This window comes from Malania oleifera, chromosome 6 (assembly GCF_029873635.1).
Source record: "Malania oleifera isolate guangnan ecotype guangnan chromosome 6, ASM2987363v1, whole genome shotgun sequence".
NCBI classification, from domain to species: Eukaryota; Viridiplantae; Streptophyta; class Magnoliopsida; order Santalales; family Ximeniaceae; genus Malania; species Malania oleifera.
Window position 1 is genome coordinate 54,598,852 of NC_080422.1, and position 26,064 is coordinate 54,624,915.

General features: G+C 34.8%; 1 protein-coding gene across 3 annotated transcripts in view; it reads right to left on the reverse strand.

Moving 5' to 3' along the window:
* Positions 1–692: 692 nt before the first annotated feature.
* LOC131157127 (rhodanese-like domain-containing protein 8, chloroplastic) overlaps positions 693–26,064 on the reverse strand; it is an 83,015-nt gene continuing 57,643 nt past the window's right edge. Inside the window, exons 6-8 of one of the 3 annotated variants that reach the window (XM_058111027.1) lie at positions 14,228–14,331; positions 1,903–2,178; positions 693–1,082 (exon numbers count right to left, since the gene is read on the reverse strand). In XM_058111027.1, the coding sequence (XP_057967010.1) occupies positions 947–1,082; positions 1,903–2,178; positions 14,228–14,331 (516 nt within the window). In that variant the 3' untranslated portion in view covers positions 693–946. Of the gene's footprint in view, positions 1,083–1,902; positions 2,179–12,300; positions 12,578–14,227; positions 14,332–26,064 lie in introns of those variants that run through there. The other 2 variants (XM_058111028.1, XM_058111029.1) reach the window with 2 other exon arrangements.

The following is a 26,064-nucleotide window of genomic DNA, read 5'->3' on the forward strand; positions in this document are numbered from 1 at the left end:
TTATAAAATTTTTAATTTATTTTTAAAATTTTTCACAATTCGTATTAGAAGGAAAATGAAGAATTTGTCTAAATATGCAAAAAAAGAAAAAGAAAATTCATTTTCATTTCTAAACCTCAGAATAATGACATTTTTTTTTTTGCCAATAAGATGAAGAATTTGTCTAAAAAAAAAAATCATTTTTTGTTCCTAAATCTCAAAATAATCACAAAACAATTCCTTGTTTGCCAATTTTCCTAAATTTATATAAGACAATTTAAAATCAAGAATTTCGATATTTGAATTTGAATGTGTGATTTTTTTTGAAAAAAAAAAAAACTTTATAAAAAACCTGCAAAAAATTAAAGTTTAAAATCTGAATTTCATGCTCATTTACACAAAATACGAGTTCAAAGTATAGAAAATAATAAAAACATATTTTTCAATTTTTTTTTTTATATAAATTTAAAATTGAAAAATAATTATTTGTAATTATTTAAAAAAATAGAAAATAAAAATAAATTATTTTCAGAATCAAATATGTTTATTCTTATTCATTCATTTCATAAAAGCGTTGTAATTTTTTTTTAAAAAAATTAGTTAGCTTTTTTTTTTTTGTAGAAAAATCAAAATAAAAAATAAAAACATATTTCAACAAGAAGGTTTTTATTATTATTATTATTATTATTATTATTAGTGGACAACGCACAAAGTTGAGCAATTGTGGACTATGCATTCACATAACCACTGTTTTCTGAAAAGATGGATTCGAAGCTTGGAAGCTTCAGGCGGATGCCCATACAACTTAAAGCTCCAGGATAAAGTTTCTAAATAATTTACAATGAATATTTCATTAGCAAATGCTGCTGAGAATCCTTCACTCAAGAAAGCAAGCTTAATCATAGCCAGAAGACTTGGCTGCAGATGAATAGCGACTTCAAAACAATCAAGCTATCTATAACCAGCTTCACAAGTGCATATCTCGATAGATATGCCATCGTCCATATCTTTGATTGCTGGGCAAAACTGGCCTCAGCCGAGGGGCGGCTGTGCAGTCCAAACAGCAGCATCCTCTTAGTTCATTCACACATTTTGCACAGCATCTGAAACAAGGCATGAACACACATTGAGATGAGAAGAGAGCGCAAAAAAGAGAAAAAATCTTCTAAGGTCTATTTTATCGCCACGTCTTTTCAGCAGTCAAATGACCATCAAAATAGAATAGGATGATCACATTTACTGTGTGATCATTGCTTTGCATTCTTACTGTAGCAACTGAAGTTGCTTGGAATCACTGACCCTTACTAAACTTGCCAACCTGTTTATCATATTTTTATTTTAATATTATAATGACATTAAGAATGCCATTACCGGCATCTTATTATCTAAAAACACTAGTAAAATTCTTAATATTCATTCCCATGGCAGCCAATCCATCATGTGGGTTTGCTTCTGCATCTTTCAACCAGGTTTGATCCTTGGGCTCCCCAGAGTCCTCTAGAAAAAAATAAATCTAAGCATTGTAATGAATTGAAATGAGAATTCATGCTGGTCTTTGTAGTCCTTCACTGAAAAAGAAAACCAATAATAAAATCCAAAAAAAAAAAATTGAATAGAATTTTACAATTTATAATCTGAAAAGTGTGGAAATTAATGTTGAATTGTAGGAAAAATGCCTTGGTTTCCAACCTAAAGGATAAGTGCAAGAAGAAAATGTTAACGCAAGCAAAAAGAACTCTGTTGTTCCATTTGACACAGCACACTGGCAAGTTGGAATTCACGAATGGGAAAATTAGTAGAAGTCATACCTTTTATCTAAATGGTCTTTGTAAGCCTTATCATAATTAGAAATATAAAAGAAAGTAAAAAATATAATTTCCCAAAAAAATAAAGAGAGGGTGGGAAAATGAAAAGAAAACTTACAGAAAGAGCAGGTTGCAATCAGGATTTGCACAGTTCCGATGCTTGAGATGACCGACCTGTGAGCCACATATGTAGCATCTAGCAAATGTCGTATCCTTATATATTTGTTCAGTCCAGTCTGTTTCAGTTATAGCTTCAGGCTTGTAGGTAGAAGGTGGGAGAGAAAGGCGAGAGTCGAAGACAAACAAATTCCCAATCCAATGAACTGGACCTTCACTCTTGAGGTAACTAGACACACCTCCCTTCAACGTGTACAAGTTTTTGAACCCTTTTTGTCTTCCATAGGAATTCAAACAACTCATTAAGTTGACTCAGAAAAATTTAGAAGCAAAGAAATTCAAATGAGTATTACTGGCCACTAGTTTGTTGAAGCAAAATAATCTAACCATCACTTTGCTACAAATGATGAACCATGTCCAGTTAAATACATTTTCCTTCTCTGTTTCCATTAAAGAAACATGTGGATACAATGTGGATTGACAAGCAATATTCATGCTAACCTACCACTTGGCTCAAAAGCTTAAGAAAGTTGTAACAATGTATCAGAATGACACTCAGTCACATGTTGCCCCATTAAGCATGGAAATGGCAGATAAAAGGGAAATAACAAATAACAGAAGACAGATGGGAGCAGCAGGCTAAAACTCCACAAACAAGAAAATCAAACCTACAACTTGGAAAATTGGGGAATGAGCTAAAAATACATATCAGACAATTGACAACTACATCCCCACTCAGACCAAGGTGATGATTAGAAGTAAAGTACTAAACTCCAAACTCTCCTAAGTCCAGAGATTCTGCAACCAATCCCTAACCACCAACCCCATTCAACTTGATAAAAATAGCCTATATCCAACTCTATTTGTAGATGATACAGGGATCCTAATTTTGCTAAAAACCACCCAACCCTTAAGCATACAAATAAGAACTAGAGGTACATATACGTTACAAGTTGTAACAGAAATAGAATATATTTTGCAGGCGCGTTGCAGCAAACCTGAAGGTCAAAGGTGGAGTTCGGTAATTGGGAATCAGCAGGAATCATACCAAAATGCTCTATTACTCAATTATAATTGCTACGCCTGATTTATAGGAATTCCATTGCAATTCCACGTCTCTACTTGAATTGGAGTCCCTCTCTTGTCCATTTATTTACTCTAGCCTCCTAGCCCAATATTGAATTTCCATTTTGAAGGACCCAATTTTGCCCCTCTGAACATACATGCATATACACATACATCAATGCATCACACCAACCACCATCCATGGATGCATGCATATATAAATGTGTATGTGTGTGTGTGCATACATGCACGTGTTAACGGAGATAATTAAGACAATTAGGCTGTAAATAATGCTGAAAATCTGGCAGCATTTAAGTGCTGAAAATCAGGCAACAACAATGTAAATCTCTTCTATATAATGAAAGCAAACTAATGGAAAGAGTATTCAGACAAAAATTAACATGGTATCAGAGCCCCTCTTCTGATTCAGTCATTTTGGTCTTAATCACAGGGTACGATTCTCATCGCTGTTTTCTGTTTTTCCTCTCGGTTTCAGCAAGTTCTTTCTTGCTTTTCGTGGGCGTCGGCCTTCTTTGTGGTTTCCACTTTGGTGGTTTTGAGTTTTGTATGGGGCTGCCGGAATTTTTTTTAGTTTCGCACGCAGTCCTTCGTTACAGGCTACTCATCTCGGTGTTTTTCTCGTGGTGGCTGCGCATCTATGTGGCTGTCGGCAGTTTCTGTGGTGGTCACCAGCTTCGATGACTCCTGGTGTGATCAACGAAGGTGTTGTGTTTCTTCCTCCAATGTGTTGTTTTTCACACAGGGCAGGTATTTTGAGTTAGGCTTCCGTGTTTGATCTGGGTTTTTTATTTTATTTTATTTCTGCTGAGCTTTTGTAATCTGGTTGTCTGTGGACCTCTAATTATTTGGACTTGGACCAGATTTGAGTTAGGCTTGCCGTTTATTTGGTTGACTGCTTGGGCTTATTTTTTTTAGTGCCTTTCATCATGTCTATTGAAAAGACTATTGTTCGATTTACTGGAAAGAATTTCTCTATATGGGAATTCCAACTTAAAATGTTCTTGAAAGGGAACGAATTATCAAATCATATTGATAGTTCTGCTCAAGTTCCCACTGATGAAAAAGAATTTGCACAATGGGAGGTCAAGGATGCTAAGGTGATCTCTTGGCTGTTGGGGACGATTACGTCTCACCTTGTGACCAATCTTGCTATTTTACTACGGCTCAGGCTATGTGGGATTATCTCCACCGTATTTACCACCAAGATCACAGTGCTCGTAAGTTCCAATTGGAGTTGGAAATTAGTAATTACAGTCAAGGTAATTTACCTATTGAACAATTTTATTCTGGTTTTATTAATCTTTGGAGCGAGTATTTTGCTATTGTTCACACTAAGGTTCCCCCTACAGCACTCGCAGCTCTTCAAGCAGTTCTTGCTAAGAGTCAACGCAAACAGTTTTTTATGAAACTTCTACCTAAATTTGAGCTTGTTCGAGCCAGTTTATTGAATCGTAATCCGATTCCTTCTTTGGATATTCTTTTGGGAGATTTATTGCGTGAAGAATAGAGGTTATCCACTCAGATGGGTATGACTTCTAAGAATGTATTTTCTGAGGCTGTGAATGTAGCATATGCAACACAAAGGAGAGGAAGGAACAAGTTGCAGCGTTTCAGTTGCAAGGAGTTTGGTCATATTGCTCGTGACTGTCCTAAGAAAGTTTCTAACGACTGCAAGAAAGGCCATATCATCAAAGATTGTCGAGTGCGACCTCAAAATCACCAATCCCAAGCTTTTCAGGCTGCTGTTCAGTCCTTTTCTTCTTCTTCTTCTTCTTCTTCTTCTTCTGCGCCACCCACTATAAGCTTTGACTTGTCTGTTCTCACACCAGCAATGGTCCAACAGATGATTGTGTTTGCTTTTACAACCTTGGGCCTGCAAGGTACGACTACTAATTCAACTTCTTGGATTGTTGATTCGGGCACTTCTAATCATATGACTCGATATGATGGGTCTCCATGGTGTTCATAAGTATAGAGGCACGCAAAATATTCAGATTGCTGATGGCAATACTCTTCCAATTACTGTTGTTGGTAATTGGGCTCTTCATTTTGTGATGTTTTTGTCTCTTCAAGATTATCTACCAATTTGATTTCTATTGGACAATTGGTAGATAATAAATGTGATGTTAATTTTTCTCATGGTGATTGTCTTGTGTAGGATCAGGTGTCGGGGATGGTAATCGCGAAGGGGCCTAAAGTGGGACGTTTATTCCCTTTATAGTTTTTTATTCCTAATGTCGTTTCTCTTGCTTGTACGACTACTGCCAATAATAATGAAGTCTAGCATAAGAAATTGGGTCATCCTAATTCAGTTGTCTTGGCTCATCTTATGAAACTTGGTTTTTTGGGCAATAAAGATTCCTTTTCTTCTTCTCTTGTATCTTTTGATTGTGCTACTTGTCATCTTGGTAAAAGTAAAACTTTACCTTTTCTTGCACATGGTAGTCGTGCTTCTAATTGCTTTGAGATTGTGCATACCGCTGTTTGGGGTGTGAGTCCTGTTATTTCTTATGGTTAGTATCATTATTTTGTTACGTTTATTGATGATTATAGTCGATTCACTTGGATATATTTTCTCCACTCTAAAGCTGACGTGTTTTCTGTCTTTCAAAAAGTTGTTGCGTTTATCGAGACATAATTACTTGTATCAAAACTTTACGCTCCGCCTTAGGGGGGGTGGGGGAGTACGTCTCATTCTTTTCAAACTTTTCTTCAACAAAAGGGGATCATTTCCCAGCATTCTTGTCCTTATGCCCCTTAACAAAATGGAGTCGATAAGTGTAAGAATCGTCATCTCTTAGATGCCATTCGTACTTTGTTGATTGATTCTTTTGTACCTTCTAAGTTCAGGGTAAAGCTTTATCTACTGCTGTCTATTTGATCAATTGTTTGCCTACTGCCACTCAAAATTATGATTCTCCCAATTTTCGATTATTTGGCATATCTCCTGAGTATCAATCCTTTTATACTTTGGGTGAGTTTGTTTTGTTCATCTACCACCTGTTGAGCGTCACAAGCTTGCTGCTCAGTCTATCACGTGTGCCTTTATGGGATATAGTCCTACTCAAAAAGTATTTGTTTTTTATGATGCTCATGCAAACAAATTTTGGATCTCTCGGAATGTGATTTTCTTTGAAAATCAATATTTTTTTCAGTCTCAGGTTATTTCTAATACTCCTATTACTCTTCTTCCCACTTTTGATGATGTGTCTTCTTCAATTAAGCGATTTAAACCAAATGTGGTGTATCATCGATGTCCTCCTCCTTCAATGCCCCTTCTAAACATTGATCCGTCATCTGATTCTGCATTCCTCAGCGCTCCACTCAGGTTACACATCTATCAAATAGGTATGGTTTTCCTCATACGTTGCTTACTGCTACTTGGGATCTTATGACTTGTCCCTCTAGTGTCAAACCTATTGGTTGTAAATGGGTGTACTCAGTCAAGTTTTGGTCTAATGGGTCACTGGACATATATAAGGCCCGTCTCGTGGCTCTTGGGAACCAGCAGGAGTATGGTATTGATTATGAAGAGACCTTTGCACCTGTTGCCAAAATGACTACTGTGCATATTATCTTGGCACTTGCTGCGTTGCAGGGGTGGTCTCTCCGGCAGATGGATGTGAACAATGCTTTTCTACATGGGGATTTGAAGGAAGAAATCTATGTCTCCACCTCCCGACATGTTTGCTACACCTTCCTCTGAGGTTTGTCGACTATGACGATCCTTGTATGGACTGAAACAGGCTCTGCGTGCACGGTTTGATAAATTTCGCTCTACCCTACTTGCTTTTCATTTTACTCAGAGTCAGTTTGATTTCTCTCTTTTTCTTCGCAAGACTTCTGGAGGAATTGTATTGCTTTTGGTATATGTTGATGACATTGTAATAACTAGCTCTGATGTTGAGTTAATTAAGCAATTACAATAGCATCTCAAGGCCTCTTTTCACATGAAAGATCTTGGTCCCCTGCAGTACTTTCTTGGCCTTGAGGTGCAGCTTACTCTGACAGGTATCTTGTTACACCAACACAAATACATGCAGGAAGTGATTTCATTGGCTGGTCTCCAATCGGGTAATTCTTTTCTTACTCCCTTGGTGGTAAATCTTAAGCTTCGTCAAGAGTAAGGCGAGTTTCTATCAAATCCATCCTTGTATCAGCAGCTTGATGGGAGTTTGAACTACTTAATGATTACTCATCCTGATATTTCTTTTTCTGTGCAACAACTCAGTCAATTTATGCAAGCTCCCCGACATCTACATTTAGCCGCTGTCCGCTGCATTATCCAATATTTGAAGGGCACCACTACACGTGGGTTGTTCTTTCCTAAAGAATCTTCCTTACAGTTGGTGGGATATAGTGATGCTGATTGGGCCGAATGTGCGGATACTCGTCGCTTTGTTACTGCCTGGTGCATGCTCTTAGGCAATGCACTCATTTCTTGGAAGAGTAAAAAGCATGACATAGTTTCCAAGTCCTCCACTGAGTCTAAGTATCGTGCTATGTCTTCTGCATGCTCTGAGATCACATGCTTCGTGGGTTATTGGGTGAACTTGGTTTTTCTTAGCTTCGTTCCACTCCTCTTCATGCTGATAATACTAGTGCTATTCAAATCGCCGCTAATAATGTCTTCCATGAGCATACAAAACATATCAAAGTCGATTGCCATTCCTTACGTGAATCCTTTGACAAACGAGTGACTACTTTTCCTCACATTTCCACTGAACGTCAAATTGCAGACAAATTGATGGTTCTTGATTTACTAGCATCAATTTGAGGGGGGATGTTAACAGAGATAATTCAGGCAATTAGGCAGTAAATAATGCTGATTAGGTTGTTAATAATGCTGAAAATATGGCAGCATTTAAGTGCTGAAAATCAGGCAATTAGGCTGTAAATAATGCTGATTAGGCTGTAAATAATGCTGAAAATCTGGCAGCATTTAAGTGCTGAAAATCAGGCAACAACTATGTAAATCTCTTCTATATAATGAAAGCAAACCTGATGGAAAGGGTATTCAGACCAAAAATAACAGCATCCACCCATGTTCATGTGCACAACATATCCATCTAGGGAACACCTACTTCTAGTAGGCTGAAGTATCGGTATCCAACACATGTCAGAAACTTACATCCGCTTATGATGCACTTAATGTACTAATCTTTTCATACACAGCCGGTGCGAAGCCCAAGTAAAGGAGGAGGGTTGCGTTGCGTTAGGTAGCTGAAAGCCAGCATAGAGCTTGTCACATCATTATGATATGAATCCTTACCAATTATTTGCAAGGGCGTCTCCTACGAGCGATGTGTTGCGCTTATACTACCCGGGTGTAGCAAAAAGTAGGCAAGGGTGGGCTAGATCATTGTTTGGAAGCAACGTGCCGTTTCGGCACCTAGGTACGTGTCAAATATGCAATGGTTCCCGCATCATTCTAGACATGGGCAAGTAAAGAAGTTAGTTCAGGAGACTAAGATTAGATTAGCAACCTGAAATATAGGAACACTTATGGGTAAAAATATAGAAATTGTAGACACAATGAATAGAAGAAAAGTTAACCTAATCTGCCTTCAAGAAACTAAGTGGGTGGGGGAGCAAATTAGAAAAATTGAAAAATCAAGATGTAAACTTTGGTACAACTAAAAAGAAAAACATAAGAATGGGATAGAAATTAATGTAGACAAAAACTTAAAAGATAGTGTTGTAAATGTCAAAGGAGTAGCGGATAGTATTATAAAAATCAAGATGGTCTTAGGCCAAGAGATAATAACTGTCATTAGTGCTTATGCCCCTCAAGTAGGCTTACCTTAAGAGACAATTTTGGGAAGATATGGATAGTATTATATAAGGCATATCAGGGACTCAGATAATATTCATAAGAGCAAATCTGAATGGACACCTTGGAAAGGATAATAAAGGTTATGAGAGGATATGTGGAGGATATGGATATGGAGACAAAAATGAGCCTAGGGAGATGATCGTAGACTTTGCCATATCATATGTGATTTTATTATAATAAATACTTGCTTTAAAAAGAGAGAAGAACACTTAATAACCTTCAAAAGTGGAAAAAATAAAAGTCAAATAGATTTTTCTTAACTAAGAGGGTAGATCGTTTATTATGTAAGGATCGTAAAGTTATCCCAAGTGAAAGCTTAACCACATAAATAGAGTTTTAGTGTTAGATATATGTACTAAAAAATGGAAGATAAAGGATAAAATAAACTAGTATAAGAGAACTAGGTGGTGGAAACTAAAGGGAGAAAATATGATAAATTTTAAAGATAAAATGATCAAAGATGATGATTGGACTATAGAAGATGGTGCAAGCACAAACACTCTTTGGAGTACGATAGCTAGCTCTATTAAAAAGATTGCAAAAGAAATTTTAGGTCAATTAAGAGGAAGATTCTCAAATAGCAAAGAAAGTTGGTGGGATCAAGATGTCCAAAAAGTTGTGAAGACAAAAAGATTTTGATATAAAACATGGCAAAAATGTAAAATATTGAAAACTTTGAAGTGTATAAAGGGGCGAGAAAAGATACAAAAAAGGTCATTAGTTAAGTGAAACATGGATCATTTGATAATTTGTATGCTAGATTAAATATAAAAGGAGAAAAAAACATATTTAAACTTACTAAGGCTAGAGAAAGAAAGAGTAAGGACAGGTCATATAAAATGTATAAAAAAGTGAGGACGATATTGTTTTGGTTTAGGAAGAAGACATAAAAGAAAAATGGTGAAGTTACTTTTAAGCTATTAAATAAAAACCAAGTAGAAGACTTAAACTTACAATTGACAAATGAGGAAAAGAATAAAAATATTAAATTTATTCGCAAGATAAGAGTTAACAAAGTTAAGCTTGCATTAAAAAAGATAAAAAATGGAAAGCTATAGGACCGGATAACATCCCAAATGAAGTTTGGAAATGCTTAGGTGATAACGTAATTATATGATTAACTAATTTATTTAACACAATTATAAGAATCTAAGAAATTGTCAAACGAATGGAGGAAAAGCACTTTAATACCTATATAGAAAAATAAAGGAGATATTCAAAATTTTAATAACTATTGTTGAATTAAACTTGTGATTCATATGATGAAACTATAGAAAAGAGTAGTTGAACAAAGATGAAGGCTAGAAATGAAGGTCTCTGAAAATCAATTTGCTTCTATGCCTGGGAGATCTACTACAAAAGTTATATTTCTTTTAAGAAGATTAATAAAAAATATTCGGAAAAAGACGAGGAACTGCATATGGTATGATAGGGTACCTAGGGAAGTTCTGTGGTGGGTTTTAGAAAAAAAAAAAAGAGGTATATAGTAGGTATACTGATGTCATTAAGGATATGTATAATGGGGTAATGATTAGTGTTAGGACTATAGGTAGAGAGACTAGAGAATATCCAATCACACTTGGTGTACATTAAGGATCTACTTTGAGCACTTATCTTTTTGCTTTAGTGATTGATGAACTAATTAGGAATATCCAAAATGAGGTTCCATGGTGTATGTTGTTTGAAGATGATATTTTCTTAATTGATGAAACTAGGGGTGCAGTAGAATCTAAGTTTGAATTATGGAGAGAAACTTAAGAATCTATAAGCTTTAGGATATGTAGAAATAAGACAGAATATATGAAATGGAATTTCAATAATAGTAGAAGGAATACTAGAGACAAAGTTAAACTTGATGATGAATAAATCAAAGCACTAGTAGATTTTAATACCTTGGATTTATGCAAGCTGAAGGAGAAATTGAAGAAAATGTAAAACATAGAGTTAAAGCAAGTTGGGTAAAATGGATTAATGCTTTGAGTGTGCTTTGTGATCGTAGAATACCCTTAAAATTCAAATGGAAGTTTTATAAGATGGCTATAAGACTAGCTATGCTATATGATCAAAATGTTGAGCGACGAAGAAACAACATATCCAAAAAGTAAAAGTTTCCAAGATGAGAGTGTTTAGATGGACGAGTGGTATAACTTTAAAAGATAAATTAAGAAATGAACATATTCGGGGAGACTTAGGTGTACCTCCTGTAAAAGATAAGATAAGGGAATGACGACTTAGATGGTTTGGGCACTTGCAACGTAAGTCACATAGTGTGCCAGTGAGAAAGAGTGAATTAGTAACTGTGAGGGGTAGTAGAAACAATAGGGATAAACCTAAAATAACTTGGAATGAAATAATAAATAAGGATTTAATAGCCCTAAATTTGTTGAAGAAAATTGTCCATGATTGCATTAACTGGTGGAAAATGATTTATGTAGCCCACCCCACCTAGTGAAACTTAAGGCTTGGTTTGTTGTTGTGTAGTTGTATAATAAATAGAATGTCATTATTGTGGTACAATAATTAATTTATTATATAATTATTATTTTACATTAAATCATATAATATAATAATATATCATATTAGGTCATATAATTCTAAAATATGTAAATTTAATAAACTTAAATAGAATAAAATATAATTATTATAAAATAAATAAAAATGTCACAAGATAGTAATAACACAGTGATGTTAAGAATATAATAAAAATAATATGAAAAACATAACAAAGTACATGATAATGATGATATTTATCGTAACTAGATTTATTATATAATCAAATAATGTACTTATTCACTTATTATGCTACTTTCTCATTTTTTTTTTTTTTAAATAACATGTTTTTATAACATGCAAGAGCAAAACTATTAAATTAGAATGATTCAATTCTCATCTCTGCATATACCAAATACTAAAAGTATTTCTACTCAGATTCTATGTTGAACCGAACACGAAGGAGGAATCTGCCATTCTGTTTCCAATTCTAGTGCAATCAAGTTCCAATAATAATTGCAAACCAAAAACTTGACTGTTAGAGGTTTGGTTGAGTTTACAAAATAGATGAGAAGAGAGAGAAGAAGATAAAGAAGGGCTTTGCCTAGAGAGAATATCATTACAAGCCAAGGTGACTAAACAGCCTTGGACAATTTCCTCTGACAATTTGAGGGTTGTTAAATCCTTGGTCACCATCTCATTCCAGGTTACTTAAAGTCTATTACTATCCCTTCTAATGCCACTAATGGTAACTAGCTCACTCCTTGCTGCTACATTATTTGGCCTACATTGCAAGTGCCCAGACTATCTCAACGATTCCTCCCTTGTCTTCACATGTCATGCCTAAGTTACCACAAATGTGCTCATTTCTTAATTTATCTTTTAACACTATACCACTTTTAGCAAGTGGGTAATGCTCACTTAGGACCCTTTGAAAAAGCGAAAGGTCACAAGAAATATCTAGTTAAGGTGGATAACATTACAACATGGGTGGAAATTGAGACTTTGGCGATTATTATAACAGAGATAGTACATTTCACATGGAAATGTATTATCACAGTGCATACAATAGTAACTAAAAATGGCACGCAGCTTTGATAGTTGACAGTTCAAGGACTTCTCTAACTTAACATATAGCATCCACATCAGTTGGCTGCTTCCAAGTAAATGAGAGGCAGATGTTAGTAACAGGTTGAAATGAGCAGCATCAGGTCGTCAGATGGATTAGCTTCCAACCAGATGGGTGGACAAGCTGCATGGCATTCTGTAGGATATTAAACCATCCAAAGATTGTCAACAGAGGAATCTCTCTTTTGGATAAGGTGCAATAACCATAATATAATAAAAATATTAAACACATTAAATTAATAGATGAAATTCATAAAATCAGTTAAATATTCTACGTTATAAAAACATAGGTATTTAAACATAAATGGCAAACAAAATGTTGTTGTCGACATCTAAGCTTAATGTTTCACACAATTTCAAAAGGTTGAAAACTATTCATATCCTTTTTGTAAATAATCTCTAGTTTCAACAAGAAAAAGATGAATTAAGAGGGAAATTTCAATTTGGGTTTTAAATCTCAAGTTTGAATTTCAAGGTAATTTCATTCTATAGTTAAAATTTCGACAAATTTTTCTGAAATCTTGCGATTTTGATAAATTTTAGGTGATTCATGTAAATTTTGTAAAATGAAAATTGAATATCATTTTGATTTTTAGGGTGGTGGAAAGGGGAAATTTCCATGGACATTTCAGACCATGCATGATAGTGTAATTGACCTTTATTTAATTATCATTTCGTCGCATGAAAGGCTTTCGAGGATTGGACTCAGCGTGATGCCAAGTGCTCATCTATCCAAGAGCAGCAGCGGAGCTCTAAGTCCAAGTGTCAGCATCTCCAATAATTGGGAGCAGTACTGCCTAGATCCTTCTATTACATAGCTAATTTGTAAAAACATTTTTAACCACCCTTACATTATTGGGAAAATTAACCCAATTAATAATTCACAATATAAGAAACATGGACATGTTTTGTGGTGTTTTGAAGGATTGTACAAATTTTTTCAAAGCCCCCTCTTCAGTTATTCTGAAAACTAGCCTAATTTGTAATTCAAAATAGAAGAAAATATTTATAATGCCATTTTGTATTGTCCAAGGTTGGCATGCTTTGTCTCATACACATAAATAGCTTATCCTATTTTAAATATAACAAGTTTTATTTTAAGTTTTTTTATTTTGTATTTTTATACAGTAGTTATATATAAAAGCAGTTCTCCATTTTTTGTATATTTGTTGTATACTAACTCAGTTCATTGGTGCCTACAAAATTTGATAGGTGCATGCAAGTAATATACTCAACAATTTTGACCAATGGGCACTAGTTATATTTTTACATTTTGACCAGCCTACCTGCATACTTTGATCAATTCAATGCACAAATTTGTTTGCTACTTGCAAACATTTCTGTGAATATCTGAAATTGCTGTTAAATTTTGATATTTTAGGAGGGCAGGTCTTGGATCAACAGCAAAGTTGCTTGTTTGTGACCGGTTGGTCTTGGGTTCAAGTCCAAAGAAACAGTCTCTCTGCATAAAAATAGGGGTAAGGCTGCGTACACTGCGATGACCCTCCCCCTACCCTCACAAAGCAGGGAGCCTTGTGGCCCAGGGACACCCTTTTTAGGTTTGGCAGGTTTACCTATTTGAGTTCTTTAATGCAAACTAATACAAGAATCTTTAAAAATAAATAAATAAAAAGTCCGATGGGTTCATTCCAGGTTGATCATCCAGCATCTGGCATAAAATGTAAATAAAAAATATAAATGAATATTTGGGATTTTTTTTTTTTGGGGGCCGGGGGGGGGGGGGGGGGGGGTGGTGAAGAAAGCAAAAGAAGGAACCGATAGCTACCTAAGGATTGCTGAATACACATCACATCGGATGCCTCCTGTACAATACATCAAGATATCTGTTTCTTCTTTGTTGACATGGGCCAAAGGATCTGGAGCAATGGCCTGAATAAATCAAAATATTAAGGGAATATGGATGTAGGCTTGTGGCAATAGCTACAAGAGGATCATCGAATAACATCCTATCAATAATAATGTTTAACAAAATGGGAAGAGGATCCTGTCAAAGTAAATTTATCCATCAAAACCATGGAATTGAACTAACTAATGATCTTCTGAAATCTGCTGAAAATTTAAGATGCTATGTCTTCGAAAAACTATACCAGTAGAATGATGCACTTTGACCACAATGGAACCTTGACCCATAAATGTCTCCCCTTGGAAATTTTAACCAAACAAGCTGTTGAATAATTATATGGATTGCTTAGATGTATTGAATTCTGGATATATTTCCATCCTTGATACAGCCGTTCAGAAATAATTCTTCACAAATTAAATCCATTTAGGACAAGTCAGATGGTGATACTTATCATAAAATATAGCACACAATAGTCAATACATTTAGCTATCTAACAAGAAAACTAAAAGAATAAGAGAAATTACTACTAACAGGACCAACTCATGAACTATTAAATATTATAGATCAAAACACTATGCTTCAGATAACAGGAAATCATGATGGTATCCATTGATTTGAGCTACAAGAAATTTAACAGAAAAATTAAGTATAAAGACCAAAGAAACTTGGAATTATGGTAAAAAACATGGTGCCTCTTTGAGATCTTCCACAACCTAATCTACTTAATATTAAGTCTATATTAGTATGATGGTAATCTTGTTTTATTTAAGTTCATTGAGTGGGGTTAGTTTAATAATCTATATATTTATGGACATGGGCTATAATTTCTGCCCAAGGATCCTTCGTCTCAGTGCTCAGCTAGGTTAATTGGAGTTCGAATGTGGCCTTCAGCGCAGTTAGGTTGTTGGAGAAAATAATATTTCTAGTTTGTTCCATTTCCATTTTCGCAAGTTCTAATCCTATTAGAATTCGAAACCTTCCAGCAGCATATATGTACTCTTCCAACTCTAACAATATTTAGAGATATTTTCAGCAATTATGCTGTTTGATGATTGTGTGATGCAATACTAAGACTAAATAAGTAAATATGGCGCCCCAAGGGAATAGAAATTGCTGTTTTCTGTCATTCGGTGTGTTAAAAACCTCAAAAGAACTTTTGTTACTGTTCAAGTAGAAGTACCAAGAGTAAAATGTTTGTGTCTTTTGAAGCTTCAAACCATAGCACACTCCAATCGATTTTTTATCCATAAAACCTACAACCTGTTATCCACCTTGTTTTACATTCCAATCCACTTTCTATCCATAAACCCTACAGCCTGTTATCCGCCTTCTTTTACAGTAAGGTTCCAAATTTTTTCTTTGAAAAAAACAAAAAAAGAGAGGCTTTTTGTCTTCAGGTGATGATGTGATTCTGTTTGTTCTATTGGCATTGTGTGCGTATATATATATATATAATTATATCAAAAGAAATGAGAGGCTTCCTAACCATCACACCTAATGTCTATAATGTTAAGTTCAGAAAAAGCTCAAACAAAAAATTACAAAAACTTATTGCCATCAGTTTTCCTATTTCTCGCCTTTTTTTTTTTTTGATGAACAAAAATTGTATTAGATAAAGAAAGAAAAGAGTACAACAAAAAAGGAAAATAAAAACAAGGAGAACAAGGTATCCTCCCCCTACAGAAGGAAAACAGCAATAGAAAAAAATAAAAGAATTACTAGACAACCGAATGAAGCAAAGCCACGCTGTAAGTCTTACAAAAGGTACATGTCGAAAGAAGCCCTTTGCTCAACATTAGAGTGAAGCAAGAAACAACACTCTGCTCCAAAGCAAGTTAATAGAAGTCGCCAAACCCTCAAAAGATCATGGCATTTCTGTCCAAACCAAATACACCAAAGGAAAGCCACAACAATGCACTGCCACACAAGTTTTCCCCTCCCCCTTGCCAAACCCCCTAAACATAATAGTGCAAAATGTTGGTATTACCATATTAATGTTGGATGTTCAAATTAACTATATATATATATATATATATATATATCTGTTTAATAAATATTATATAACAGTCATCGGTTTTATTTTAATTAAATATAAATTAAATTTAATATATTAGTTTTAACGTTTTTAGAATATGAACTACTACTTTAATAGTTTCGTACATGGTTATCAAAATCCCAAGCTGGATCATGCGATTCTGCGATCTTACAATCCATACTTGCCTAATCGATTCAGATCTTAAGTAGAATCTTAATAAAGTACGATCTTATCTAGATAATTAGGATCTTAGGATCGTGATCCTACTCACCATCCTACCGGTCCTGCTTTTGCAATGGAATATGGTTTTTTGCTATTTAGCATTAGGATTTTAAAGAAAAAGGCCAAATATATAAATTTTTATTGGCCCAAACACTTTTGCAAAAGACATAAAATTTGGTCTGCTCAAATGCATTAAAATTAGGGCAAAATAATGAGCATGTTCTAGGATTTGTTCAATCTGTCAAGAGAGCAGTTGAGCATCTCTTGAAAGCTCTCTTCCTTCAAAATGGAAAGCTCTTTGAGAGCTTAGAGTTCTTGATAGACAGATCCTAGCTTGTCTATCACTAGGCTTGGACTATTCCTTCTCCTAGCAATAGCAGAAGCCAGCTAAGAGCCTTGAGATCAGCAAAGAGCTTCAACAAATAGGGAGTTGCACAGTGAGGCTAAGAGCTTAAAGTTGCAGGCTTGTAGTAGTTATGCCTTATCTTTATACTTTTTTTTTCTTTTTTACTTTCTTCCTCTTCTTTTTCTTTTATTATCGACAAGCCAGAGACCAATTTTTTTCACAAAGCAGAGAGCATATAGCTTTCTTTTTCTTCTTCTTTTCTTTGCGACTAACAAACATTCTTCCTCTTCCTTTTATATTTTTTCTCTGCTTCTCTTCTTCTTCTTGTAGTCTGATGACAAAAACCGCAGAAACTGAGAAATTTACATCAATTCATTGAATTAAGATTAGCAATTTCTTCTTCCTTCTTCTCTGCATTCTTTTTGCTTTTGTTTTTAATTATAATTATTAAATAAATAAGCTAGCAACAAGCTACCCTTTGCAGAGCACTTTGCAGTTCAGGCTACTTAGATTTTTTTTTAGGGTCCAAATTATTGAAGGAAAAACCTACTAGGTGCTAGCTAGCAAGCTAGCTACATTCCTAAAATTTGTTTTAACTTCTTAAATTTACTACCAAGTTTTTAAGGTTTTCTTATTAGGAATTGTCATAAATTGCCAAATATATAAATTTTAAATTTACTTTACATTGTAAGTAGAATCTTACAATCCACTATCCAATCCTATGATCCGATCCTGCAGACCCTCCCAATGATCCTATCTAGGATCCCGATTCTAACAACCTTGGTTTCGTATTTATGATGCCGGAAGTTACACTTAATTTTTCCTATATAAACTGTGATCCAACTTCATTTCAATATACAATTTTTTTCTTCAAAATAACTTTATCTTTTAATCTTTGTTGAGATTTATATTTTTTTTAGGTAACTAAATGACACTAAATCTCCTCTACCTTTGGTGTTTGTTAGTGCACACAAAACCAAGTCAGCTGAGTAATCCTAGAAGTCATGTGCGTAGTGACTATATGCATTGAGAAATGTTCTTCATAGGCGTGAAATCAAATTTAAGGGTCTCAGCTTCTTATAAGTATTTGCATTTTTATTTAATATTAATTTTAATAGTAAATATTTTTTCCTTCTATTATATTTCCAAGAATCTTAAGTCAAACGCTATTAAGGTTGGTTTGAATTGTCAGTATTATTTTATATTTTGCAATAGGCACAATCATGTCTCCATTTATTTATTCAATTGTTTAAATATTTAAATTTTGAACACTTAAATTTGAGACTACTATATTATCTTATTTGTAAATCATGAATTTCATAATACATGATTTTTCATAATGTAATTTTCATGTTAAATTATTATTTTTTTAATCAACCAAACTCTACGACACCTGTTTTTTTTTTTTTGGAAGTGTTGATTGACATAAAATTTAATTTATTTTCTTTCTTTTTCGAGACGAATTGAAATTATTTTTCTAAATTCTCTAGATGATTGTTCATATAATTGGAGATGCATTTCAAAATAATAGTAGAATCGGGCAAGAGTGCTACTAAAAATCTAAGTATTTATTTGTAATTACTTATGGATGCATCTATATTTTGTTGGCATAAAGCAATTAATTGAAGTGTTTTGATATTCTATTCATATGTGAAATAGACAATGGTGCATAAATATGCAATTAAATTAATATGCTTGATAATTATTATTAATGTTTTTACAAAGTAAGATAAGTGCAAATGAGACAATATTTACATGAGAACAGTAGTGTGGCAATGGAGTCACCAAATTTACGAGCCTTAAATGGCACAAAAAAATTAATTCAAGTATGATAATTAGTACACATAGATGTGTAATTTTGTGGTACATTATCCAAGTGGATAACAAACACACAACCATAGAATTGGCTTTGGTTAGTATACTTGTCGACTAACCTGAACTAATTGAATAGTCAAATTGGGCTATTATTAATGGGATCACAAAAATGTGGGGGTACTTAATACCAATATGATTAAAATATGAGAATTGAGAAAAATCTGTTGATTAATGAATTCCTTAACTAAAGGACTAGCTAAAAAGCTAATGGAAAATAAACATTGAGGGGGATGTATCTTAAGCTATTAATATAAAATACAAATGATGGCATCCCAACCTATGTGATTAGAGATCCCATGTATTAGGTTCAATGGGTAAAAACAAGTCATTAAGTAGTTTCGTGCTCACTATTATTTGTTTTGATCATCCCTATGATGTTTGAATGGTGCAAATGTAACGATTGTGAGGTTGACTTTATCTCTTAATAAATCCATATCCTTTGTTAGGTGGTGTGCTTAATTACAGTTACACACTTGATGGATTTACCTATGTTAGTGTGGAAGTGGGGCCCTTATTCCTATGAAAGTTTATTGGGCTAAAACTTTCTAAAACACTTGTGAATATCCAAGTATGGTGCATGGCCTATTCATACCAACCCGCAAGAGTTTTGTGTTTAGAGATATTATGTGAGTGATATGTTTATAGTGTTACGCTAAAAGAATTTGGTTCAAGAATTTAATCTTCACCAAGTTCTTGAAACTCATAACATGTTTTCTCTTAGTACAATTCAAATTGAAAGGTATTGTGTACATCTGCTGGTTAACCAACACCAGTTTTTATCTTTCTTCATTTTTTTTTTTTTAATTTGAACCATGTAGGGGATTGTTGGTATTACCGTATTAATGTTGGATGTTTCAAATTTAAAAAAAAAAAAAAAAATTTGTTTAATAAAATATTATATAACAGTCATTGGTTTTATATTAATTAAGTATATATTAAATTTAATTTATTAGTTTTAATGTTTTTAGAATATTAACTACTACTTAAACGATTTCGCATTTATGATGCTAGAAGTTATACTTAATTTTAACTATATAATTTGTGTCATGCTTCATTTAAAGATACGATTTTTCTTTTTTGAAATAACATTATCTTCTACTCTTTCTTGAATTTTTTTATTTTGTTGGAGGCAACTAAATGACATTACATCTCCTATAGCTCTGGTGTTTGTGAGTGCACACAAAACCGAGCCAACAAAGTTATCCTAGAGATTGTGCGTGCAGTGACTATATGCACCAAGAAATGTTCTCCATAGGCGCGAAATCGACTTTAAGAACAATGGTCCTTCTACGTCTCAGCTTCTGCTAAGTATTTGTATTTTTATTTAATATTAATTTTATTAGTAAATTTTTTTTCCTTCTATTATATTTCCAACACAAAATGGCCTCCCAAAAGAAGGGCGGACCCAATTTTCACCAAAAACACCAAACTTCTTATCCCAAAAGCCCAAGTGAAGTGAATGTAAGAATAAATGTGAACAAATCTCCTCACTCCTAAAACAAAAGACGCAAGTATCAAACAACATGGCCTTGTTAGGTATTCACTTCTAATGCAAGTCATTTGATACATAGTCAAGTAAAAGCCTTAACTTTGGAGGAACTTAGGGCTTGTTTATTTTAGGAAAGTAATTTTCATTTTTCATTATAGTTTTTCAAAAAATTACCAAAAAAGTTAGCTAATTTTTTCATTTTACCACATTAGTATAAAATAAATGAACAACAATAAAAAGCTTTGACATTATTTTCTTGTGGAAATAGTTTTATTTTTCATTTTATTTTTCAAATAATTACGAAAATACCACCTTATTTTCCAATGTTCCAATTTTATATAGAAAAGTTGGAAAATATCTTTTTATTATTTTCTAGATTTCTTACTCTTACTACGCATATGGGAGCATGGAAATTGGATATTGGATTTTAATTTGTGTGGATTATGTATTGAGTTTCTTCCGAATCCATGCTAATCGAAATTCAAGCCCCAAAATCCATGATCCCAAACACAGCCTTCTATAATTTTTGGAAAAATTGAAAAGCAAGCTGTCTTTTTTTGTGTTTATTATTTTGAAATCTGAAAATAAAAAATAAAATATTGTTTTGCACATTTAAAAAAGCTCTCTATTTTTTACCTTTTTAATACAAATCTGGAAAAACTAAAAATTAAGCTAACTTTTGTAATTCTTTGGTAAACTAAAAAATGGAAAATGTATTTTACAACTAAATGGCCCTTTAGCTTTCCAAATTAAAGAGCAAAGCGCAAAAAGGAATGACATTAGGATCACTAACCAGATGAAAAAAGAAAGACTAGCAAGAATATTCCTCAAAACAATCTAAGTTCCAAACTATTGTCACAATTAATAAAAAGGGCAAGCTCCTTAGTCTCTCTCTCATTAATCAAATGGCCATCCAAGACTTTGACTAGATACCTTGCCCGTGAAGTAACTATACTGCATTTTTTCTTGGATTTTACTTCATTAATTAGTATTTGACGCTGTAACTTCCAGTTTTATTTTTTAACTAAATGGATTTTTAGCTTCAAACCTCAACAAATCTAAAATAAATTTTTTAAATGTAATTGTTAGAGGTTATTTATGTCTTTTAGTATTATTATTAAGTGTGTTAGTGTGTTAATTAGTGAGAGTAAGGGTATTATTTTCATTAGAATGTATTTAATTTGTATAATAAATAGAGGGAGAGATCTATCCTCAAGTTAGGTCATTCATTTTAGTCAAAATCTTAACATGGTATCAAAGCGTATCCAACCTAAACCCTATAGGCTCAATTGTCGCCAGAAAAGCCATTCCCACAGCTGTCCTTCCCAGATCCACCTCCATCCCTCATTATTTCACAAAACAAACCATATACCCAAAAACAGAACCCTCCAAAGCCTAACCCCACAAAACCTAATCGCCGGCGGAGATCCCACATGTCGCCACCACCAAGCAAATGCTAGTAGTGCCAACCCCACGCACCGGCACATGAGTGAGTTTTAGGCCAACTTTTTTTTTTTTGCCGCTGCCATGTTCTAATTCCTTCTCTAGACATTATTATCAAGCTGTTGGGCCTGTTTTTTGCTCAAAAATCCAACCTTTTTCGACCATGCACTCACAATACTCCGTTAATTTCTGTTCGGGGTTTGTGAAGGCTTCTTTGTGAGTTGTTTGGAGCAGTGGCAGCATTTGTATGTCCAGTTGTGAGGCTGTGGCAGTGCTATATCCTTCAGTGAGTCGTTCACCTCGACTATGGTTGTGTCCGTGCTTACTTTGCGATTGTCCCGATTAGTTTTGATTGTTCTTTTTGTTTGACATTGGTGTGGCTGCTGATTAGTGAGTGTTGGGATGAAAATCTATGAATCCCAAAAATTTGTTTCCTACATCGCTGCCACAGATAACGACTCCAAAGTTGGATGGAAAGAACTATGTTCAATGGTCTAAATTTGTTCGAGTTTATTTAGCCGGATTAGGAAATCTGCCCACTTGCTCCAATCTAATCCTTCTAATGAGAAGAGAAAAGAAGTGTGGGTTCAAGAAGATGCCTTGATTGTTTCCCTCTTATGGAATTCAATGGAGCCATAGATTGCACAGATGTGTATGCATCTAGATACATGTTAGGAGATTTGGGATTATGTCAAACTTTTATACTCTAATAACATTACACGTATGTATGATTTATCCCAAGAGTACTTTCAATTACAACTAGGAGATAGGAGTATTGCAGATTATTTTGGAGAGATGAAGTGTATTCATGAAGAGCTTAACATCATGTAACCTATAACTACTGACATTCATGAGATGCAGAAGCATAGGAAGCAGATGACAGTTCTTCGTGTTCTAGGGGGCTTCAGACCCAAGCTTGAGGCAGCCCAGACTCCAATACTTAGTAGTGTTGAGCTGCCATCATTTGCAAATGTTTATTTTCGTGTCCTTCGTGCTTCATTTAGCATGCATTCTCTTACTCTTGCATCTAGCTCTAAGAGGACAGCCTTTGCTACACAGGGTGATTCTAATTCTCTACCACACAACCGCAAAAGTTATCGAGGTGGTTCAAGTGGTTGTGGTGGTAGAGACGAAGGAGATAGAGGTACTCCACACAAGTGCACTCATTGTGGACGGTGGAATCATACTATTGAACAGTGTTGGTATCTCCATGGTAGACCTTCACACATTGCCAATGCAGCCACCACCGACTCCTCACCTTTGGGACCGAGTGGGGGCAATGTATTGTATCCATGTCAGAGGAAGAGTATTCCAAGTTCCAGAAGTATCAAGCATCACAACAAGCTTCTCTTCCCATTGCATCTCTTGCCCAAATAGGTAATCCCACAGTATGTCTATCATCTAGTGCTTCTAGTCCTAGTCCTTGGGTCATATACTCTATTGTCACTGATCATATCATGGGTATACCTAGCTTCTTCTCCACTCTTCAATATCCTGCAAATTTACCTTGTGTAACTCTTACTGATGGATCCACCACGGCAGTCAAGGGAACTCATACTATAAATCCCACTTCTTCAATTTCTCTTCCTTTGGTTTTGCATATTCCCATATTTCCTTTCAATCTTATGTTTGTTAGCAAGATTACTAAATCCATGAATTGTTCAGTGACATTTTTCCCTAATTTTGTGGTTAGTCATGATTTAAAGACAAGGAAGACGATTGGCAAAGGGCATGAAGATGGTCGACTCTATCACTTTAAGCCGCTATCTCCTACCACCTGCACAACTGCTGCCACACCTTTCCAAATTCATTGTCGACTTGATCATCCTTCATTGAAAAAGTTAAAATGTCTTGTTCCTAGATTCAGTTCTGTGTCTAGTCTTGATTATGAGTCTTGTCAGTTGGAAAAGCACCATCGTGTACCTTTCACTTCTCGAGTCAATAAACAAGCTGCAAGCCCTTTTATGTTCATCTGATGTTTTGGGCCCTTGTAGGGTTGTGCTCGAGTGGGGCTTCTGGTACTTTGTAACCTTCGTGGATTATTCAAGAACGACATGGTTATATTTAATAAAAGACTATTCTATGTTATTTCATGTATATTATGCCTTTTGTTCTGAAGTAAAAACTCATTTTGGTTTTCCAGTTCTAATGCCTCAAAGTGATTATGCTAAAGAGTATTTCAGTGCACAATTCACTACTCATATGACTCAATTTGGTATTTTTCATCAATCATCTTGTGCCCACACTCAACAAAATGGGGTTGCAAAGAGGAAAAATAAACATATTCTTGAAATCACTCACACCTTACTTTATCAAATGCATGTACCTAAAGTGTTTTGGAGTGATGTTGTACTCACTGCTTGTTATCTGATCAATAGGATGTCATCCTCTATTCTGTGGTAAAATTTCCCTAGTCCATTCTCTTTCCTAATTCACCTTTATTCTCTCTCCCTCCTATATTCGGGCATGTGTCTTTTGTTCATCAACTAACTCCTAGGGTGGATAAGTTGGATCCTCCTACTGTAAAATGTGTCTTTTTGGGCTACTCATATACTCAAAAGAGATATTGTTGTTATAGTCCTGTGATGCATCGCTTCTTTGTTTCTACCTATGTTACCTTCTTTGAGTCTACACCTTACTACACCTAGTCCCTAAGAACTTATGAGCTCAATGAGTTTCTTCCTTTGCCTAATCTTCCATATTCTACTTTGCTGTCCTTGCCCGACCAACCAGCAGAGTCTCCATGTAGTTCAAGTCCTTCTCATAGTCTTGATCATCCTAATTTGCAAGTGTATTCACGACAGTGGCTCCAAGGAAGAGAGTTCCCTCTAGCTTTTACTACCACGCCTTTGGTTTCCTCTTCTAATGATCATACTTCCCATGATGTTGATTCCCCTATTGTTGTTCGGAAAGGTAAACGCACATGTACACAACATCCCATTTCCAACTATGTTTCTTATGACTCCTTATCACCCTCCTATTATTGTTTTGTTGTTGCTCTATCATCAACTACTCTTCCTAAATCTATTTCGGAAGCCTTGCCCATTCTGGGCGGAGGAACACTATGGTTGAAGAGGTGAATGCTTTACATGACAATGGCACTTGGGACTTGGTACCTCTTCCTCCTAACAAGTCCGTGGTTGGTTGTCACTAGGTTTACACTCTGAAATTCAACCCTAATGGTTCTATGGCTCGTCTAAAGGGATGTCTTGTTGCTAAGGGATATACTAAGGTGTATGGTCTAGATTATTCTGATACTTTTTCTCTGGTTGCCAAACTTACATCAGTAAGTCTGTTCATCTCCTTGGCTACTACTTGTCACTAGCCTCTGCATTAATTAGATGTGAATAATGTCTTCTTGCATGGTGACCTTGAGGAGGAGGTTTATATGGAGCAACCACCTGGATTTGTTGCTAAGGGGGAGTCAGGCTTAGTGTGTCGGCTCAAAAAGGCTCTGTATGGTTTAAAACAGTCTCTTAGAGCATGGTTTGGTAGTTTCAGTGTTGTAGTACTTGAGTTTGGTCTTTGACAATGTGCAGCAGATCATTTTGTATTTTGTCATCATACTTCATCAGGTAGGATTCTTCTTGTTGTTTGTGTGGATGATATTGTTATTATAGGTGATGATGATAAAGGTATTTAGAGTCTCAAACTTTAGTTTCAAACTAAAGATTTGGGACCGCTAAAATACTTCTTGGGTATACAAGTATCTAGATCTCGTATAAGAATTGTTTTGTCACAAAGGAAGTATGTTCTTGATCTGTTGGTTGAAACTGGATTGTTGGGATCTAAACCAACTGATAGACCCATGGATCCTAACAGCAAGTTAGTGTTGGATATGGGTGATTTTCTACCTAATCTTTAAATACTAGAGACTCATTGGAAAGTTGAATTATCTCATAGTTAATTTCTAGATTCTCCGAGGACAAGTCATTGGGTCGCAGAAATTCGCATCTTGAGATATCTCAAAGGTGCATCTAAAAGAGGTATTTTATATCATAATCAAGGTGACACTTATATCCATGGATATACAGATGCAGATTGGGCTGGGTCGCCTTCCGACGGAGATCCACAACCGAGTATTATATCGTGGTTGGTGAATTTGGTTTCTTGGAAGAGTAAGACACAAACTGTGATGGCTAGATCAAATGTTGATTCAAAATATAGAGCTATGGCTCACACTATTAGTGAACTTGTCTAGTTGAAGAACATGTTGGAAGAAATGGGTATTTTTCTTTCTTAGCCTATGAAGTTGATGTGTGACAATCAAGCTGCTCTTCAAATTGCCTCCAATTTGGTCTTTCATGAGCGGACGAAGCACATTGAAGTTGATTGTCACTTTGTTCGAG